This window comes from Felis catus, chromosome B3 (genome assembly GCF_018350175.1).
Source record: "Felis catus isolate Fca126 chromosome B3, F.catus_Fca126_mat1.0, whole genome shotgun sequence".
Classification (NCBI taxonomy): Eukaryota; Metazoa; Chordata; class Mammalia; order Carnivora; family Felidae; genus Felis; species Felis catus.
In genome coordinates, this window is record NC_058373.1 from 1,037,867 (window position 1) to 1,057,858 (window position 19,992).

Genomic DNA, 19,992 nt, shown 5'->3' on the forward strand with positions numbered 1-19,992 from the left:
CCCCGTGGCACGTGTGTACCACATGTACCGAGTCACACGCCGAGGGACACTGGGCTCTTTCCCGGGTCGGGCTTTTTCAAACAGAACTGCTGGGAACATTCCTGTTTGGGTTGGATTGTCTTCCAGATACGATCTGGCTGCCGTGTGGGTGGATGCGGGGGTAGGAGCCACGGCAGGGGTCCGGGCAGAGGTGGCCGTGGCTTCGGCAGGTGGAGGGACGGGCTCGGGGTGGATCCGAGGCAGGAGAGGAAGAAGGGAGGAGTCGAGGACAGCTTCACGACGTTGTAGGACTGGGTGCAAAGTTGTCCCGTTTTCTCGCGGGCCCGCCCGTGGGAAGGAGAGTTTTCGGGTAGGGGCTGTGGGGGCAGACCCAGGGCGCTGTGTTGGCCGTGTTGAGTCTGGGGTCCCTACGAGCTACCCACTGAGATGTGGTCCTGACGGCCGTGCCCGGGGCAGTCAGGCCGGAGAGGCCCCTGCGGGGTTCACACACGCGCGGATGGCTGTGTGCCGATGCGGCCATAGGGCGCGTGTGCATGGAAAAAAAGGTCTGATCCTGCGGACCTCCAACGTGCAGGGGCTGAGAGGGTCAGAGCAGAGAAGTGCCTTTTTTGTTCACACCAAATCCCTGACAGGTTCCAGGATTAGTTCCCGATTCCGTATCTGCTTGTTGAAAAGACGGGAGAAAAATCTTTAATAAGTAGAGCTTCAAAATAGATTACTTGTCCTCTCTTCCCCCGGAAATATACTTCATAGAGTGAAATGGGAAATTGATTTAAAAATACACATCCTGGACACAGTTATGTGGCTCAGACCACTGATCCCATTTTCTGACGATAGACCTTCTCAGGACCTGGTTTCACCCCGTTCCCAGACTCTCCAGACGGCACTCTGGGAGGTCGGAAGGTGGGTGTTCCCGTGGTGCCCTGCTCTCTGCCGAACATTCCAGCCTCGCTCACCAGCCGCGGGTCCAGCCATTTTTCAGGAGACAGACTCTGCCCGGCACCGGAATGTAGGACGTCCTGTGGTCAGTCCCAAATCAATACCATCCCAGACGCACGGGAGCGGGGGAGTGCGTGAGACGTTCCCTAATGTGTCAGCACTCCTTTTGAGAGCTGATTTTTCTTCCTGCACTGAAGCCCAAGGAAAGAAAGGAAAAGCCATGGTTTTAGAAGAAACAAAGCGTGGAAAACCCAAGGTAATTAACTAAAGATCTATTAGAACTAATAATAGTAAGTGGACTATTTAAAAATATATACAAAACCAATATTTTCTTACAAAGCAAGGAGAGCTGTTTCGAAAACGTAATGGTAAAGATTCCCAATTACCGTAACGACAAAAATTTTACCTATTTTACTGCCAGAGGAAAAAGTTTTTTAAAATGTGCAGGAACTTAAGGGGCGCCTGGGTGGCGCAGTCAGTTAAGCGTCCGACTTCAGCCAGGTCACGATCTCGCGGTCCGTGAGTTCGAGCCCCGCGTCGGGCTCTGGGCTGATGGCTCAGAGCCTGGAGCCTGTTTCCGATTCTGTGTCTCCCTCTCTCTCTGCCCCTCCCCGTTCATGCTCTGTCTCTCTCTGTCCACAAAATAAATAAACGTTGAAAAAAAAAATGTGCAGGAGCTTTATGAAGAAAATAATTTTATCAACAGCCAAAAAGAAGGTTTCAAAACGTGGTCCCATTTGGGGCTCAAAGTGCGCACACACATTTTTGCAAAGATGAAAATCCAGAGAGAATATCCTCAAGACAGCACCGTGTTTCTCGATGGCAGATCACGTGTCATTTAGAGATCTTGTGTTGTGTTTTCCTCATCTACATCTTCTATTTTTATTAATTAATTAATTAAATTTAATTTATTTTTTAAATGTAACTTATTGTCACGTTAGCTAACATACAGTGTATACAGTGTGCTCTTGGCTTCGGGAGTAGATTCCCATGATTCATCGCTTACATGCAACACCCAGTGCTCATCCCGACAGGTGCCCTCCTCAGTGCCCATCTCCCCTTTTCCCATTTACCCTGCCCTTCCCATCAACCCTCAGTTTGTTCTCTGTATTTAAGAGTCTCTTATGGTTTGCCTCCCTCTCTGTTTGAAACTATTTTTTCCCCTCCCCTTCCCCCCATGGTCTTCTGTTAAGTTTCTCAGGATCCACATATGAGTGAAAACATATGATGTCTGTCTTTCTCTGCCTGACATATCTCACTTAGCATAATACCCTCCAGTTCCATCCACATTGCTACAAATGGCAGGATTTCATTCTTTCTCGTTGCCGAATAGTATTCCGTTGTATACATAAATCACCTCTTCTTTATCTGTTCATCCATCGATGGACATGTAGGCTCTTTCTATACTTTGGCTACTGTTGAAAGGGCTGCAAACGTTGGGGGGCATGTGCCCCTTCGAGTCAGCACTCCTGTATCCCTTGGATAAATACCTAGTAGTGCAATTGCTGGGTCGTAGGGTAGTTCTATTTTTAATTTTTTGAGGAACCTCCACACTGTTCCAGAGTGGCTGCACCAGTTTGCATTCCCACCAACAGTGGAAGAGGATTCCGTTTCTCTGCACCCTTGCCAACATCTGTTGTTTCCTGAGTTGTTAGTTTTGGTCACTCTGACTGGTGTGAGGTGGTATCTCAGTGTGGTTTTGATTTGTATTTCCCTGATGATGAGTGATGTTGAGCATTTTTTCATGTGTCGGTTGGCCATCTGGATGTCTTCTTTGGCAAAGCGTCTGTTCATGTCTTTTGCCCACTTCTTTGCCGCATTACTTGTTTTTCGGGTGTTGAGTTTTGCTTTTATAAAGTGAACACATTATTGCGTCACAGGATAAAATCTAGAAGAGGAAGAAGTCAAATCACTACCTTAAGCAAAGCCCGATGAGGCCACTGCCTCACTTTCATCCGCCCCCAGATCTACACATTGTCACCTGCTTCTTCCCGTGGTGCAGCTGCCGACCTCTCTGGGAGAAGGAGTGACCCGGCTTTCTCACGGATCCTCGCCTGGAGGATTAGGAATCTCATTTGGAAGCTTGTGTTCGGTACCGCAGACGGTGGGCCGGCCCCTCCGTTTCCCCTGCTCAAGCCTGAAGCCACCGTGAAGAACCCAACCTTGGGAGAGGAACCCTTGTGACAGCTGGGATGTGTTTTCCGGAATTTCAGGGGTTGGGGCTCTTGGCTTCTCAGACGGTAGGAATGTGTGAAACTGTTCGTTTGCCTGATACAAAGGCCCCAGTGTTGCCATTCATTTCTGTCCAAAAAATGAAAGTTACAATTTGGTTGTTCTTGGTCAGAGAAGGGTGGGAGAAGGAAACAGGGAGAGAGAGGGAGAGAGAAATGGCCAGAAGACCCTGTCCCCTTGACCAGCAGCCTCCTCGGGTGCGGTGACGCCAGCCAGTCAGACCCTAGGGAAGATTTCTGCACAGAGGGTAGGCCCAGGACATTCCCGTTCCCTGCCACATAAGACCTGGGCATGAGGCTCAGACCACGTGGCCCCCTGTGGACATTCTGACAGCCAGTGGCCGGCCCTCAGCTGTGGCTAAGAGCAAGCCAGCTGGCCTCTTGGCCTGTTACTCCTGGCTTCACATTCCCTGTAAACGCACTCCAGCGACAAGAAGAGAAAGACACACTCAAGGGAAGGCACAGGAAGGGAAGGGGGTCTCCTTGCAGGAAGCCCCAGACCCTCTCACCGCCCACTACAGGGGCAGGACGGGAGCAGGGAAAGGAGACTGCACACAGCACCGTCCCTGTGGAGACCAGAGCTCTGCTCCCTGGCTTTACTTTGGTTCATTCTGGTCTTTCTGTGGGAAGGACTTACTTACGTCGGGGTGGAGAGGCCACGGCACACGTTTCGTAACCTCCGTCCACGAGTCACTTTCTTACTCGAGCAGCCAAGGCTGCGATGGGCCAGGACGGGGACCAGGATGGTATTGCTTCCTTCGCGCCCCCGCCCCGGGCCTCGTACCTCCCTGTTACCAGCGATACAGGCAGTCAGCCTCTGCCAGTAGCCCATTGCCCAGCACCCCAGGGTCCTCTGAAATGAGCTGGAATTTATATCAACTAAGTAAACAATGTACGTTGAGACCAGGAAGTCAGCCGTGATATACCTGCTGGGATTATTCAGCTTCTCCGTGAAGACACAGCTCGCCGGTGTGCAGACAGCTGCCTGTGGGTGCCTACGGGCTAATCCCTAAATCGGGAGGTGGTGGGCTGGCCACACCGGGATCTTGGGGGGGTCACCTGCAGCCCAGGACCCAGGTGGTACTTTGGTGAGGTGGCTGGCCTGGCTGGGGACGTGGGTTCTATGCAAGAGAATGCCACACCAGCTCACCCGTGTGGCTCAAGCCAGAAGGAAGGTTTTCAGGGTCCCAGAAAACCCGTTTGCCATCAGGGGCCGGACTCCAGTCCTGGGGGTACCAGAGGCTCAAACCAGATGCCCCCCACCACCGGTACCCATTCTTTGACCTGGCTTGACCACTCCAGCGTCCCGCACTGGGAGGCTAGCACACTCCAATCCTCGCCACGGGGACGGCTAGGTTTGATGTCACGAGAGGAGATGTCAGCCATCCTCCACCTTGGTTTGGGCTCAGGGTCTGGGGTGGGGTCCCGGCAGGTGTGTGTCATCAAGAAGTTCAGCTTCAGGGAGCTGGCCTTGACCCTCACCTGCCTGGCTCATCGCCCCTTCTCTGAGCCCGTCTTTAACCTTTTCCGACTGGGGTTTTTGGGGAAGTATCTGCTGCCCACGTCATAGCTGTGTTTGTATGGATTAACTGGCTGAATGTTTGAGAAAATGCAATAGACTTTTTATATATATTTTCTAATGTTTATTTAGTTTTGAGAGACCAAGCATGAGCAGGGAAGGGGCAGAGAGAGAGGGAGACACAGAATCAAAAGCAGGTTCCAGGCTCCAAGCTGTCAGCACAGAGCTCGACGTGGGGCTCAAACTCACGGACTGCGAGATTGTGACCTGAGCCCAAGTCAGACGCTTAACTGACTGGGCCACCCAGGTGCCCCTAACTGTTATTTTTAATTGAAGTATAGTGACACACAATGTTATGTTAGTTTTGGGTGTGCAACACAGTGATTCAACAATCCCACACGACACGAAATGCTCCCCAAACCACCTGTCACCATACAGTGTTACTATAATGTTGACTCTATTCCCTGTGCTGTATTTTTCACCCCCGCGACTTATTTATTTTATGACTGGACGGTTACGCCTCTTCATCCCCTTCGTGTATTTTGCCCATCCCCCCACCCCTCCCCTCTGGGAGGGGAGCCTTGTTTGCTCGTTTGTTTTACAGATTCCACATATGAGTGAAATCATACGGTATTTGTCTTTCTCGGACTTATTTCACTTAGCGTTACACTCTCGAGATGCATCCACATCGTTGCAAATGGCAAGACCTCATTCCTTTTTATGGCCGAGTAGTAGTCTAGTGCGTGTATATAGCTTAACTTCTTTGTCTGTTCGTCAGTTGATGGACACGTGGGTGCTTCCACGTCTTGGCTACTGTAAACAAACGCTGCTGGAAACGGAGGGGTGCTTTTCTCTTTTTGAATTAATATTTTTGTGTTCTTCACGTAAACACTCAAATGGAATGACTAGGTCATAGGGTAGTTCTATTTTTTAATTTTTCAGGACCCTCTGCACTGATTTCCGCAGCGGCTGCTCTGATTTGCATCCAGGAGGGCCTTGTCTTCCTGCCTTGTGCGGACAGCACAGCGTCCCTGCATTTACTAGGGGCGTAATGGGGGGGGACACGAGAGCGATGCCCCTGACCTTATATGTCAGAGCTACTGCTCTGGACACCCCGTGAGACACTCGGACAAATTGGATTCTGCCCGGGAGGAGAGACCAGGTAGAGGAGGAAGCTTGTGTAGCCAGAAGGAGAAAACAATGCAGTTCAGAACAGGAACAGGCTGTGTGTGCATTGGCACACTTAGACGGGACGTGGTGGAGATGGCAGTAGGATGGGAATCAAGGTGGGTCATGGTAGGTGGACGAGAGCTGAGGGAAGGATGGCCAAGAGCAGCATCCACAGTAAGCCCCCCGCCTCCCCGCCCCCAGGTATCTGGGGATTCGAATCCGCTCAGAAATTCACAGGACTGTTGGGCTGGGGCTGGGCGCTGGGTGGGCTCCACACGGAACAGGGGACGGGACCTGAGCCGTGTTAACCATATGTTAGAGCGCCGGGTTTGCACGGGTACCCTTGATCACGCTGTCGGAGGAAGCAGGGCTGTTTAGGTTGGTAAACGGCAGCTTCTGGGGGCACCTAGTTTCTGTCTTTAACTACCAACGGGATGTTGCCGAAGCACAAGAAAGAGACCAGTTCTGTGTAGACTCAAGGGCAAAAGAAAAGGGGAATTAATACCTACCACTGTGGGTATTTGACGCTCCGGGTTCTGTAATGAGGCTGTTTGACTTTTCGGGTTCTGTAATGAGGGCTCACTGCTCACACTCGCAGCCGTATACTGTGGCCTGACGCTGCACCCTGGATATCCTTCCACGGCATGCAATCCGAGCGTCGCACCCACAGGGTTCTACGTGGGTTCCGGGTGTCCTGCGACACGGGTGTCCGCAGGAGGCAGCACCCTCAGCTCTGTGCACCTGACCCGTGTGCCGTGTGATGATGTCACTTCCTGTGTGTGCCATGAGGTGGGAGACTGAGGGAGCGCTGGGTGAGCCGGTGTCGTCCCGGGTCACACGAATTCGCGCGTACTGTCCCCCATGATACATGCGGCTGATGTTTTTATCCAGTCCCTGCATCAGGCTCCACCTCCGCCACCCGCCAGCGGTGTGGATCGGGGAGACTCAGGTCTGCCCTGCCCGAGCTCCTTCGTCTATAACAGGAGAACACCGAGTTTTGTCTCTCGTAATTCTGTGAGAATGAGTTGAGGTAACTCCGCTGAAAGCATCTCATTTTAAATTGTAAACCGGATAACGTTCGATGTTATGATCTACACGTACCGTGCCCCCCTCGCTATTGAGCTGCTGATCCCGAGTTATCTCAAGTGAAAGCCTTAGAAGGAACATGAGATTTCAGAACGAGCCAGGTTATCACATAAACGTGGCAAACTCAATCACAAGCGTTAACCACTTGCGTCACGTGATTAGTAAAAGATCTCATTATCTGAAGATAAGATAACTGTAGGAATTAACAAAATTCCGTTTGGGGTCAGTGAGAAGGAGAACAAAAGTTTGCTGACGTCATGAACTCTGGCTTAGTTTACATGATTGATATTTATATTTATAGTTTTTACACGATTTCTAATTCCTGGAGAGCAAACGGGATACAGCAAACCACTCAACTTGTCAGAATTGGTGAACGCATTGAATATAATGGCAGCGGGAGGTTTTGGGGGGACTTTACCAAACTATTTAAAGTTAACACAGAAGATTGATTTATGTGTGTGAATAGTTGTGGACATTTAAAAAAGAGGGAGAATGTGTGTTGTCACATAATCTACTATCTCAGAGTTATAGGCTGAAAACCGTGTGGCCGGGTGCCGACTGGTCAACGAAACCGTCCGGATTCGGGGGCAGGTGCACAGGACGGCTCATGGGGCAGGCTGCACTGGTCAGAAACACGTTTGATCAGATCACTGATCACAGATCACATGGCTGGATTTTGTGTCTCATACCTGCCATAGCTCAGCATAAATTCCAGGTGGATTTGAATGCTAAAAAAAAAAAGAAAAAAGAAAGAAAAGAAAAGAAAAGAAAAGAAAAAGAAAAGAAAAGAAAAGAAAAGAAAAGAAAAAAGAAAGAAAACCCCAGCAAACCCATAAAATCACTAGAAAGGAATACAGTTATCATTTATGTAACTTTTATTTTAGGAAGGGCTTTCTAACCATAAAAAGGTAGGAATTCTAAGAGAAAAGACTGATCGAGCCAACTCCTAAGTTTTGCACCTTTTGTAAGTCAAATACCAAAAACGACAAACAGCACACCGGGAAAAGTTGCCTGCCCACAGCGTCACGAAGAAATGGCCGATACCTTCGTACATAAGGAATGTTTACAACCTGCTTTTTAAAGACCTCGAAGCGAAAGCTGTCAGCAAAAGTCAGAAGAAGGTCATTCACAAAATACAGAGGCCAAGAAATACCTGGACGTGATTCAGCCCTCCTGAGGGTGAAGATCGTACCAAAGCACTGAGGTGTTTGCAGCCGGGCGGTAGGAACCGTACTTGAGAAAGCAGGTCTCCGTTTTCCGCAATTTTAACGTGAAACAAAGGCGCATCCGCCTGTTCCGCACCCCGACCTCCGTCCTCTCGTCCGTGCCTTCGGGAAGCCTGGTCACTGAGATCCCCAAAGCTGAGCACCGAGTGGCAGCCACATGGCTTGTAGGAGCAGAGCCCTCGGCTGGCTTCCATCACCTGATGCTCCGAGGTGATGATTAATATCCCGTCGGCCGTGTGACTGAGCACGGAGCCCCGGGGCCCCCGCATTTGGCAGTCCAGCACCCCTTTGTGCATTTCATGGGCTGACCTTTTCTCTTCCTTCCTCCCTCCCTCTCTCTCTCTCTTTCTTTCTTTCCATGCATTTTTTTTCCTTTCACTAATCTCCAAGTGACTGTGTTTGCACCCGCAGGATGGTAACGCCCGGGCTGAGTGCAGACAGTAATGGTGGCTGGGTCAGTTTTCAGGAAGCACGGAACCAGCCTTGACCCCGATTTATGTGTTCCCTCAGACAAAACTGGCTCTTGAACATTTGTGCAAAGGAGAGGCGGGGGGTGGATCTGTATTGCAGAATCGTTCGGCGGTGACCCCAGGCAGGGGTCCTCGTCAGGTGCCTGGAAGTCTGCCTGGGACAAATGTCATCTGCCCCCGGGGGAGAGAGGCCGGGCACAGGGTTCCCATGGGACTAGAGGCTCCTGAACTCTGCAGCCAGAATGCCGCCTCCCAAAGTGTCTACCGCGTTCCAGCATCTGGTGTCTAAACTCAGGCCGCATGGCACTCGCTCATGGGCTCCGCGTCGTGGGGGTAGCGGAGGGAGGGCCTGCCCCTCTGCGTTTCTCCACGGATGAGCGCAGTGCAGGGGCCTGCGTGCCTCATCACCCTGGCTCGTGTGTTTCCCTGATAAAACCTGTGCTTTGTGCTCATTCCAAGGGACCGGTGGCGCATGGCCGCACCTCTCTCCACAGGAGGGGGGCCGCCCCTCAGCAGGTGTGATTCTCTGCAGAACAGGCCACGCACCTCGATATTCACAATGGACCCAATGCACGGTGATTGGCGTGGGGACCACGCTTGGGAAAAGCCCTGAGTGGCTCTTGGTCCTGGAGAAGGAAATAGGGACGGTCTTCGCGGACATTAATGATATTTAGCGATGGTCAAATGACATTATCGCTTTCATTTCTGTGTTTGTCACAAAGAAGACAAAAGTAAAATCTGCCAGGTTGCCAAGTTCCTCCACAAATAATTGGGTCCAGCCTCCTGGCTTGAATCCCCAGGTCCAGACAGCTGAGAGGGGGTGTCAATAATACAGTATGTCCCAGGGGAAAGGACCCCTCGTTGGTCCTCAACTTTCCAGGGCTGTCCCGGTTTCTGCAGTTCTTTACCTTGTCCCAAATCATACGCCCAGATACCAAACATTCAAAGATAAACAAAAACACACAGGGCCGGACCCGACTTTCACCTGTTACCCGGGAGTGGCGGGGTGGCATCAGCAGCTTTTGGAATCCGTCAGCGACCGTGACGGATCTGGGTCAGCGCTGCTGATGGGGACAGTGGCTGGCAGAAACATGGCACGGGAGGGTCCTGGTGTGCATGGTGGCAGCTGCAAAGAGGGCTCTAGCAGACACGCGCTGTTGGAGTGGGGCTGGGGGCAGGCTCGCTGTCACCCCCCCCCCCCCCCCGCCGGCTCCTGGGTCCTGGAGCCGTCCTTCCCTCCAGGTGGGGGACGTGGGTGGAGGCCTGGAGGCGTCTTCCACGAAACGGGTCTTGGCCGGCACCTGGCAAAGTCCAGGGTCACACCAGCACAACAGGGCCAGGCAGCCGTCACCTGGGAGGAAGGGACACAGAGTTAGTGAAACGGAAATGATTTCGGCTCAGATGGCAAGGACAGGGGTGATGACAGGCAACGTAGTGAGAGGGAGGACCATGCCGGCGAGGCACGACCAGCTGTGTGTAAGTGACCCCGGTGGCGGGGAGATAGCACAGCAGGAGTGTGGCGGCTGTGTGCCTCTCTGGCAGCAGGCTTGAAGCTGGATGGCGGGGACGTGGCGGGGACGTGGCCGGGACTTGGCAGGGACATGGCGGGGACGTGGCCGGGATGTGGTGGGGACGTGGTGGGGATGTGGCGGGGATGTGGCTGGGACATGGCAGGGACGTGGTGGGGACGTGGCGGGGATGTGGTGGGGACGTGGTGGGGATGTGGCGGGGATGTGGCTGGGACATGGCAGGGACGTGGTGGGGACGTGGCGGGGATGTGGCTGGGACATAGCAGGGACGTGGTGGGGACGTGGCTGGGACACGGCAGGGACATGGTGGGGATGTGGCAGGGACACGGCGGGGATGTGGCAGGGACGTGGCCGGGACACAGCGGGGACGTGGTGGGGATGTGGCAGGGACACGGCGGGGATGTGGCGGGGATGTGGCCGGGACGTGGCGGGGACGTGGCCGGGATGTGGCCGGGATGTGGCAGGGACATGGTGGGGATGTGGCAGGGATGTGGCTGGGACATGGCAGGGACGTGGTGGGGATGTGGTGGAGACGTGGCGGGGATGTGGCTGGGACATAGCAGGGACGTGGTGGGGACGTGGTGGGGACGTGGCCGGGACACGGCAGGGACATTGTGGGGATGTGGCAGGGACACGGCGGGGATGTGGCAGGGACATGGCCGGGACGTGGCAGGGATGTGGCTGGGATGTGGCAGGGACACAGCAGGGACGTGGCGGGGACGTGGCCGGGACATGGCAGGGACACGGCGGGGACGTGGCAGCCATGTCCCTCTCTGGTAGGCACTTTCTTGGAATCAGCCGGGCCGGGCCAGCACTCATTGCGGGGGGTCTATCACTTACTGGCCACGGCCGTCTCAGCAAGATGGTGCTGGGAAGAACCAATGACAGGGTTTGGGCTTGTGGGGGGTGACTCGGCGTGGGGGGCTAAGGAAGAGGGGCTTTGGGCTAGATGCTGCCGGGAAGCAGGGTCCCTCTGTGGTCCGGCGTGTTAATGAATCTAATCTGGGAGGAGAGCGGAGCGAGGCCACAGCTTGGTAAAGGAGCAGCCGTGGCTGGTGGCTGGTGGCTCGTGTCAGCCCGAGTGGGGGAGGGCTGGTCATTCTGTGGTTTGAGCGGCGCTCAGGTTGGGTCGGCGTCCACGCCCGATGCCGCGCGTTCTTGCCGTGGTCCTGCTCCGCGGGCCGGGTGAGCGGCCCGGTCTGAGGTGGGTGTTCCGTGAGGTGGTTGGTTCCGGGACATTCCGGGAAAACCCCACGTTCCGGGCTGCGCGTGCCGGGCCCGCCGCGGGGCTTCAGGCTGCTTTTCTCCGGAGGAGAGGCTGTCCCGACCCTTCCTCCCTGCGCGTGACGTCACGTCCAGCAGGTGGCAGCAGCAGCTTGCGGCCACGCAGGGCCAGACTCCCGGACCCCCCACGCGCCTCCCAGGGTGCACAGACTCCCGAGTCCTGCAGACTGGTGCGGCGGCCTCACTGTTCGGGGGGGACCCCGCTTCCCACCCACACGGACTCAGCCTGCTCTCCCTTTGCCCCTTCGTCCCTTCCCACGCCCTGAAATCCCCGAGCGGCGTCTGTCTCCTCGGACACCGACTAAGTCCCTGCAACCAGGCCCGCTGCGCCACGTCACACGCCTGCTTTCCTGCCCCCGAAGTGACGGAGCGCGGTACTTTGCGGACCGAGGCCGTGCATCTGGAGGCACCCGTGAGCGCCCTCCTGAGCTGGTGCAGCTGCGCGGCTCCCGTGGCTCTGCACCCGAGACACCCAGTCGTCACAGGCGTGAGCTTGCGTGCTCGGCCTGGCGTGGACACGCGCCGACTCCGCTCCTTCCGGCCTGTCCTCTGTCCCCTGACCGTGCGCGCAGGCCCCGCGCTGACCAGAGCTCGGTCCCTGGGCCCGCCTTCCCAGCCGGCGTCCCCAGAGGGGACCGACGGACCATCGATAGTTAGGTGCTAGTCGAACTGAACCGACATCCCCTGAGCGCTCTCAAACCTGCCTCACGTATTACTCTAAACCAGTGGAGACCTGTCTTTTGATTTGCCGCGTAGACCCTACTTCTGCACACACACAGATGCCTGTTCTTAGAGGGATTAACCAGGACGCGTGTTTGCGCATTCCGCTCCCTGAGCAGGGACAGGAGGTGGGGTGACGTGTGCAAATGCCCCTTACACCCCAAATTAGGGGACTCCGGAGGGGCCGTAAAAAATGCCGTCTGTTGGTGGTCGGGGCCGGGTGGCTTTCTGGGTCACACTGAGAAGTAGAAGAGAAGATGCCTGGGGCCCCGGGGGCCCCGGGGGGAGCGGAGTGATGGTGGACGGGGCTTACTGGCCCCAGGAAAGGGGGCCCCAGGAAAGGGGGTGGGAATTTGTGGAGCACAGGCTGTGCCGAACTGAATGCAGTACTCTCCCGGCTCCTTCCGGGAGCTTCCCCCCACCCCCACCCCAGAGCTTTCCAGGACCCTCCAGGCCCCCGGCACTCCTGTCCCTTCCCGCCCCCACCCCTGACTCTGGGATTTGATCTTCCGTTCCGAGCCGGGTGACTCCAGTTCAGCAGGATCCTTCAGAATCTCCGTTCTTCCCAGCGTCCCACTGGCAGCAGGATGAGGGCCAGCCTTTTCCAGCGAAATGTCAGGGTATGTCTGCAAAATGAGTTTTCTCCTGGTTCCTCTGGTCCGTTTTAAAGGAGCAGACGCTCTTTCTTGGTTTCCTTCTATGGGACCGCAGGGCCCAGCTCTGGCCGGCCCCTCGATGGCCGGACGAGGGAGGGGAGGTGACGGAGAGCGAGGCGGGTGCTGCCCACGACGTGCACCTGCAAACAAGCGTGTGCCAGGCGTCCTGTTGCTACACGAGGAGTGTGTGTTTTGTCAGCGCCACTAATTATGCAGACGAGACTCGTCGTGGGCCGTTTTCTCTTTCATTCTTAGATTCTCCTGGTGAAGGATGGAAAGGGTTTACCGGTCTGGGAGCTTTGTCAAGAACCTTCCATCAAGGCATCTTAAATCTCTGTGGTTTCCCTCTTGGACTATTTTCTTTGGCTGCTCGATTGTCCCCAACTGCAAAAGGTGATAGATAGGGTTTAATGCAAGCCAGCCCATCTTCCGGTGAATTCCCCACGCCTCCCCGTGGTACTTAATCATCTGTCCCTCTCACTGCTGCAAACGAACACAAGATTAAGTGCCATGCGAGGACAGACTCGGCTGTCAGCTCTGAGGCTGAGCTGTGTTTCACTGGAGCGGTTTGAGGCCTTTCCTGCCTGAGGCCGGGATGTGTCGCGCAGCTGGATGATGCCTGAAGGCCACGTGGCCCCGGAGAAGCGATCCTGCGCAGAGGGCTGAGCAAGACCGAGATGGAAAGCGATGATACGCTTCTGTCTCCAGCCGCTTTCCGCCAGGGTCACCCGCCTGATTAACAAGGATCCGGGGGCTTCGGGATAATCCTGGAATAAGTATGGCTAATTTTGAGGACGTCCTTGTGGAGGCTCATCTGCAAATGGACCAGGGTGAGGAGGTGGGTCGGACCAACCGCGCCTCCTTTGTCAGATTGCCTCCCAGATACCGAGCCCAAGAAACAGGCTCCAGGGAGGCTCCAAGCAGACCGGTGCCCCCGCTCCTGGGTGCACCACCTCCTCCAAGCCCCGCCTTCTCCCTGCCTTGGTCGCTGAGCGGGACAGCCAGGCAGACACATGATCTCCTGTCCACCAGCCGTCACGGCAGAGCCAGCCCTGAACTGCCAGTCCTCTGTCCCCACGATGCTGGACCCACCCGCGGCTTTTCCTGACCTTCGGAAATCCACGGTGGCGCAAAATCGTCTCATCCCCAAAACATCAAAGGGCCCTATTAGGAGCTTAGTGGATGACAGTTAGGCTGACATCCTCTGGCCTTTCAATCCTTGTCCTGTGAGAGGCAGCTCCGGGTCCTCTGGACCTTGCGGAGGGAGGAAGACAAACCACTCTCCCCAGGCCAGCAAGTTGCACACCGCCCCACCTCTGTTCCGTCCCCTCCTACCTGGATAACAGCAAACATTCCCCGTGCCTTCACACCTCTCTTCTGGGTTGGTCCTGGGGCCTCTGGTCAAGCTGTTTGAGAAAGGGGGGTGGTGGGTGGGGCCAAAGCCACCGCCATCAGGAGAACTTAGGGGACGTGCTTTTATGTGGTACCAGCAGCCATTCTGAGAAGGAAGGTGGTTGGTGGCTGGCTGTCAGACCCCCCCCCCCCCACCGAGCCCCACATCCACGGCAAAGGGTAAACTATGGTGGCCCTTGGGGTTGGGGATATCTAACCCAGCTAGGTGCCTCCTACCATAAGTCCTCTGCTTACCCCTTCCAAGTTAGGGGACCTACGATCCTAAAACTTTATTTACTTAATAAAAGGCTGTCTTACATTAAATGCAAACACAGCACCCTGTAATTTCTGTAGACCAGGCTACGGAGATCAGGACCCTGTATATGATCACTTTTGGGGTTCTTGTGTAACAAATCAGAATAGCAGAGACAGAAGCCTTTTATCTTTTTATTTATTTTTTTAACCTGAAAGAGAGAGAACAGAGGGACCTGAGCCGAAATCAAGATTCGGGTGCTCAACCGACCGAGCCACCCCCCCCCCCCAGGTGCCCCAGAAGCCTTTTGGAGGTAGATCTTATGGTCATTTTGCTTATTATATTTCAGGAAGTTGTGCGATGTCGAGATTTTGTAAAACTCAGCCTCGGGGTGATGTGCCCAGTTCCCCCCCGCCCCCTTTCTCACTCGGGTTTGGTCCCATCACTGCCCATGTTGGAGTGGGGTCACGAAGGGACTCTGTCGGGGCTGCGGGGCCGTGGCAGAGCGTGGCACCCGGAGCAGAGGTGACCCGGCACGGGCCCATCGAAAGCAGCCCGCCCGCCAAGCCTGTCCTTACGGCCACCTGCCAGCCATGCGTGAACTGCTTTCAGTGGCTTCCCTGAGAAGTGGAAGTGGGGTGTGTGGGGGCTGTGAGTCCAGACACCAGCGGGTCTGCGTGAGCCGCGGAGCCTGGTTGGCTACCGGCTTTGTTGCACCGGGAACTGGCGAGATCCAGGACCCGGGGTGACAGCCGTCAGGACAAAGCACAGAATGTCCAGGTGAACGAGGCAGCTCTTTTCTTTACAATTTTGAGTTGGGCCGTTTGCTTGCTCCCACGGCCCGTTTCCTGGGGAGGGGGCGCTGTCTTACTTATTCAAAATGGCGGACTCCAAATGGACGGAAGAATGCATGAGTGAGAGACCTCTCACCATGAGACTCCTAGAAGAGAACAGAGGGTAAAAGCCCTTTGACTTTGGTCTTGGCGGTGATTTTTTGGGGTATGACACCCAACCCACAGGCAACCCAGGCGAGAATAAACGAGTAGGATCGTATCAAGTTAAACACGCCCGCACAGCAATGGACACCTGGAGACAGTGAAAAGGCAGCCTACCGAGTGGGAGAGAAAGTTTGTCTGATCTCACGTGGAGTCTAACACAGTCAAACTCCTTGAACCAGGGCTAGAGCGGTGGTTGTCGGGGCGGGGGTGGGGGAAAACGGGGAGATGTTAGCCAAGGGGCACAGACTTCCAGGGATGAGAAGAATAAGTTCTAGGGATGTAAGGTATGGGATGGGGATTACGGGTGGTGATACTGAGTGATATACTTGAAATTTGCTGAGAGAGGAGCTGTTGAATATTCTCACCGCACACACGGATGGCAGCTACGTGAGGGGAGGAATGTATTACTTGGCTTGATTGTGATGATCACTTCACAATATGTACATACATCAAATCGTCATATTCTACCCCTTTAAATCTTGTTGTACATATATACAATTTTTGTCTTGATAAATCTGCAAAAAATTCAGAAGATCAAACAAAATAGCAAACTCCAGACATCGTGTGTGTGTGAGAGAGTGAGAGACAGAGAGAGGTAGAGAGACAGGGAGAGGGAGAGGGAGAGAGAGAGAAGAAGGGGGGAAAGAGAGAGAGAGAGGGAGGGCTGTTCCTGAGTGCAGTGCTGTCTGTCTCCCCTGTGTGGTACAAAGCCTCTGATGCAGACTCAGGCAAGTCTAGAGTCGTCGATAAACGCATGTGCAGTGAATAATGTGAAGATATCCCAGCTCCAGACGTAGATCCCCACTTAACTAACTCGTGTTTTCCTAACACTTTGTGTATCTACTGAGTACACAGAGTTTTCAAGTATTGAACCATTTTAAGGACGCTGTAGGGGAGACTCTGGTGGGAGCGCCAGGCAAGACAGCATCCTTTACAAGCGGCGAGTGACCAAACTCTTTTCCCCCTGAGGATATTCCATATCATCCCTTTAACTCCTTGAATCCATTTTGCTAGTTCCCTTCCAGGGCACAGTTTTAGCCTAATACGATACATTTTCATGTTCATCGTCACTCCGGCCAAATTGTCTAGACCGTCTAAGATTATGAATATAATGGGAATTGAATTAAAAAAATTTTTTTTAGTGTTTATTTATTCTTGAGACAGAGAGAGACAGAGCATGAGCAGGGAGGGGCGGAGAGAGAGGGAGACACAGAATCCGAAGCAGCCCCAGGCTCCGAGCCGTCAGCACAGAGCCCGATGCGGGGTGGGGCTTGAACTCACGAACCGTGAGATCATGACCTGAGCCGAAGTCGGATGCTCAACTGACTGAGCCACCCAGGCGCCCCGGGAATTGAATTTTTAAATAATTTCCCTAGACCATAGTCTCTAAGTGCTAAAAGTCTCTTCTGGACCGAGTTACCAATGTAATTCATTATTAACACACATTTAAAAAAAACAACATAGACGTATTACGAGGATGACAAATAAAGATTACGTGTTGTGTGATTTATTATGAGTACGATAAATAATGATTACATGTTGTATTGTTTAAGATGACGGCCGCTTAAACAAACCCCCGATTCCCGTCCCGAACGACTGAGGTTTGTCTTGTGCCCACTGCCTTGTCTCAGGTGAGCAGCTCTCTGCCCAGTGACTCGGGGACTCAGGCTTCTGTCCGTTCCATGGCTTCTCTCCTGGAGGGGCCATCCCATCCTAGCAGCACCCACTGGGAAGATCGAGAGGAGGGCGTAGGGCCCTCCTCCGCAGCCGTGGTCTGGAAGTGACAGACACCATGACCGCTCACTTTCTGTGGGCGACCGCTCTGGGCCACCGATGAGCAGCCCTTCTCGGGGAGGGACAGCTCCGTGCCGTGGGAGGGGGCACGTGGGGCACCCCTTTTGGCAGGCAGACATCCACACAAAGCAGCACACGTACAAAGTACAAAACACAAAGTTTGTTGAAAATGCATCTTCTAACGCGATGGATGGCTGTTGAAAAATGATACCATAACCCACTGATGAGTTTTACGTGTTGCTGAAACGTGACATGATTTAGTACCTATTCCGTCTCCGTTTTCCGTTCCTCCAGATGCAAATGCTGACAAAGCGTGTTCTCGGAGGTACGTGGGTGGGAAAGGAGACCACCCCGCAGAGCGTCTCTCGATTCTGGCAACTCCCTCCCTGTTCCGACAAATCGGCGCCCGTGCTGACGTATCAACCTTTCCGGTTCAGTTCCTATCAGGCTGACGACTCATTAGGCCCGCCTGCACGGCTGCGGGAGTCAAATTCACTGCACCGCCTTTTCTGCAAGTGCATGCCACCCACCGATGAAAGTTATTCCTTATTTAACCTTGTGGAAATATAACCAAAAACCCGGTGCATTTCGTATTCAGTGACCGTTCTTGGTACACGCTGTCTGCACTTACAGCCCCTTGTTTAATCAGGAATGGCTGGGAAATTTCAGTGCTAACTTCTTTTTTTTAAACTTCATTTATTTATTTTGAGAGAGAGAGAGAGAGAGAGAGAGCGCGCATAGGTAGAGGAGGCGCAGAGAGAGAGGGAGAGAGAATCTCAAGGAGGCTCCACACTCAGCATAGAGCCCAGTGCAGGGCTCGATCCCACGACCCCTGGGATCATGACCTGAGCCGAAATCAAGAGTCTGACACTCAGCCGACTGAGCCTCCCAGGCGCCCCATCAGTGTCGGTTTCAGCATAACTTTGTCTATGCAATATTGTGTTAAGTAAAGTGTTTTCGTCGCTTTGCCTGCTTTATGAACATTTTTATCTTGGGTGAAACCTTGGTACTTCACATTTAACTTGCCAAGTGGTTGGAGAACATCTGCCCTATGACCCAATTAGCAAAGCCAGTCCTTGCTGGCAGACCAGGCAGTCACGTCAGGCTTTCTTTCTTTCTTTAATAAAATTAGAAAGAGCCAACGTTATTTGCCATGTGTTTTTTAAAAAAAATTTTTAATGTTTACCTATTTTTGAGAGAGACAGAGCACAAGCAGGGGAGGGGCAGAAAAAGAAGGAGACACAGAATCCGAAGCAGGCTCCAGGCTCTGAGCTGTCAGCACAGAGCCCGAAGTGGGGCTCGAACTCACAAACCGTGAGATCATGACCTGAGCCGAAGTCGGACACTTAACTGACTGAGCCACCCAGGCGCCCCTAAATAATATTATTTTAAAATGAACCATTAAGAAGTAACTCAGAGCACATCTCATGGGATATGTTACTAAAATCCATCAATGGCACAGGGACATATATCTGATATAATTACTACTCTTTAGTGAAGTGTACTTCAAATACTGTGATTTCTGAAGCTGTGTACATGAAGCATGGTCTTTGGGAAGTGGGTGTATACTTGTGCATTGCACACGGGCGTCTATCTTTTTGAGATAATTAAATAGGAATCACGTATGAGAATCAGAAGTAATTAATTGCGTTAGATCCCATAATCAAATTTTTCCTGTGTACTTAATTAAAGTGTGGAAGTGCATCAGTCTGACAACTAACACATCCTTGTTTGTCGTCGAAAGGAGATAGTAGAATATTAAACATTTTATGAAATGGAGTAAGAGGATGTCGGACTCTAATTGGAGTAAATATTTCATGAGATGATGTATTAAAACAGGCTTTAACTACCTTATTGAAGGAGGCACCCCAAATCTGAAAGATGGCCAAAGGCTCTTGTCGGTGTCTGCGGAAGGCCCCCCGGGAGCTCGGAAAGCGTCCCAGCCACGCAGGCGGGAACCCGTGGCGCTGGGCCCAGAGGTCCCCGGGCCACGAACGTTGTGGAAAAGAACGGCTTACCTTGGAGGTTGGGAGGGGACCTGCCCTCTGTTCTCGGGGGGCTCTCGGTCAGGAGGGACGTCTGATTAGACATCAGCGGGGCATGGAAGCCGGCCGACGAGCGGGGCCCCCATCGCGCTCCCCTCAGAAGGTGGCCCGCGGGCCCTGCAGACAGAGGCCGCCTCCTCAGACAGGATGGTCAGATTCAGAGGCGGAGGAGTGCCTCGCTTTGTGCCCAGTTATGTAAGGCGGGAAAGGAGGTCATTCTGACCTGGTCTCAGGTAGCTCTCCATGGATTTCCTACCTCGAGAAATGGACTGCCCTTGAACTCTGTGCACAGTGTCTCCTCCCTCCCCTCCCCCCCAGCCCTTCTCCTGCCCCTTACGGGACAAGAGGAGAGTCTCGTTACAACGTGAAGCTCGGTCATCGGGCCGGGCTGGACACAGCACCCCCAGGACGCAAGTCTTAGGAACCGGTTCTGGGGGCTTTGAACACGATCTGCACACATAGAAAGTTGAATTCATTAGGCTCAGCAAACACGTTGAAACCTTTAGAGACAATGTCTATAAAACAGAACTTCCAAGTTCCAGTATCACACAGATCAATGCATTAAATAAAAGATCTGTTATGCTCCATCAAGGATAGCTGAATTTTCAGATCTTAAAGAATATGTTCTTGCAGTTCACTTTGTAATGTTTATTTATTTTTGAGAGAGAGAGAGTGGGGGA

General features: G+C 53.4%; 1 protein-coding gene across 2 annotated transcripts in view; it reads left to right on the plus strand.

Moving 5' to 3' along the window:
* TMED3 (transmembrane p24 trafficking protein 3) overlaps positions 1-19,992 on the plus strand; it is a 95,094-nt gene that overhangs the window by 17,759 nt on the left and 57,343 nt on the right. The window contains exon 3 of one of the 2 annotated variants that reach the window (XM_023254795.2): positions 872-1,379. The exons of the other annotated variant lie outside the window; for it this stretch is intronic. Coding sequence (XP_023110563.2) covers positions 872-1,207 — 336 coding nt within the window. The 3' untranslated portion in view covers positions 1,208-1,379. Of the gene's footprint in view, positions 1-871; positions 1,380-19,992 lie in introns of those variants that run through there. 2 annotated transcript variants of the gene reach the window in all.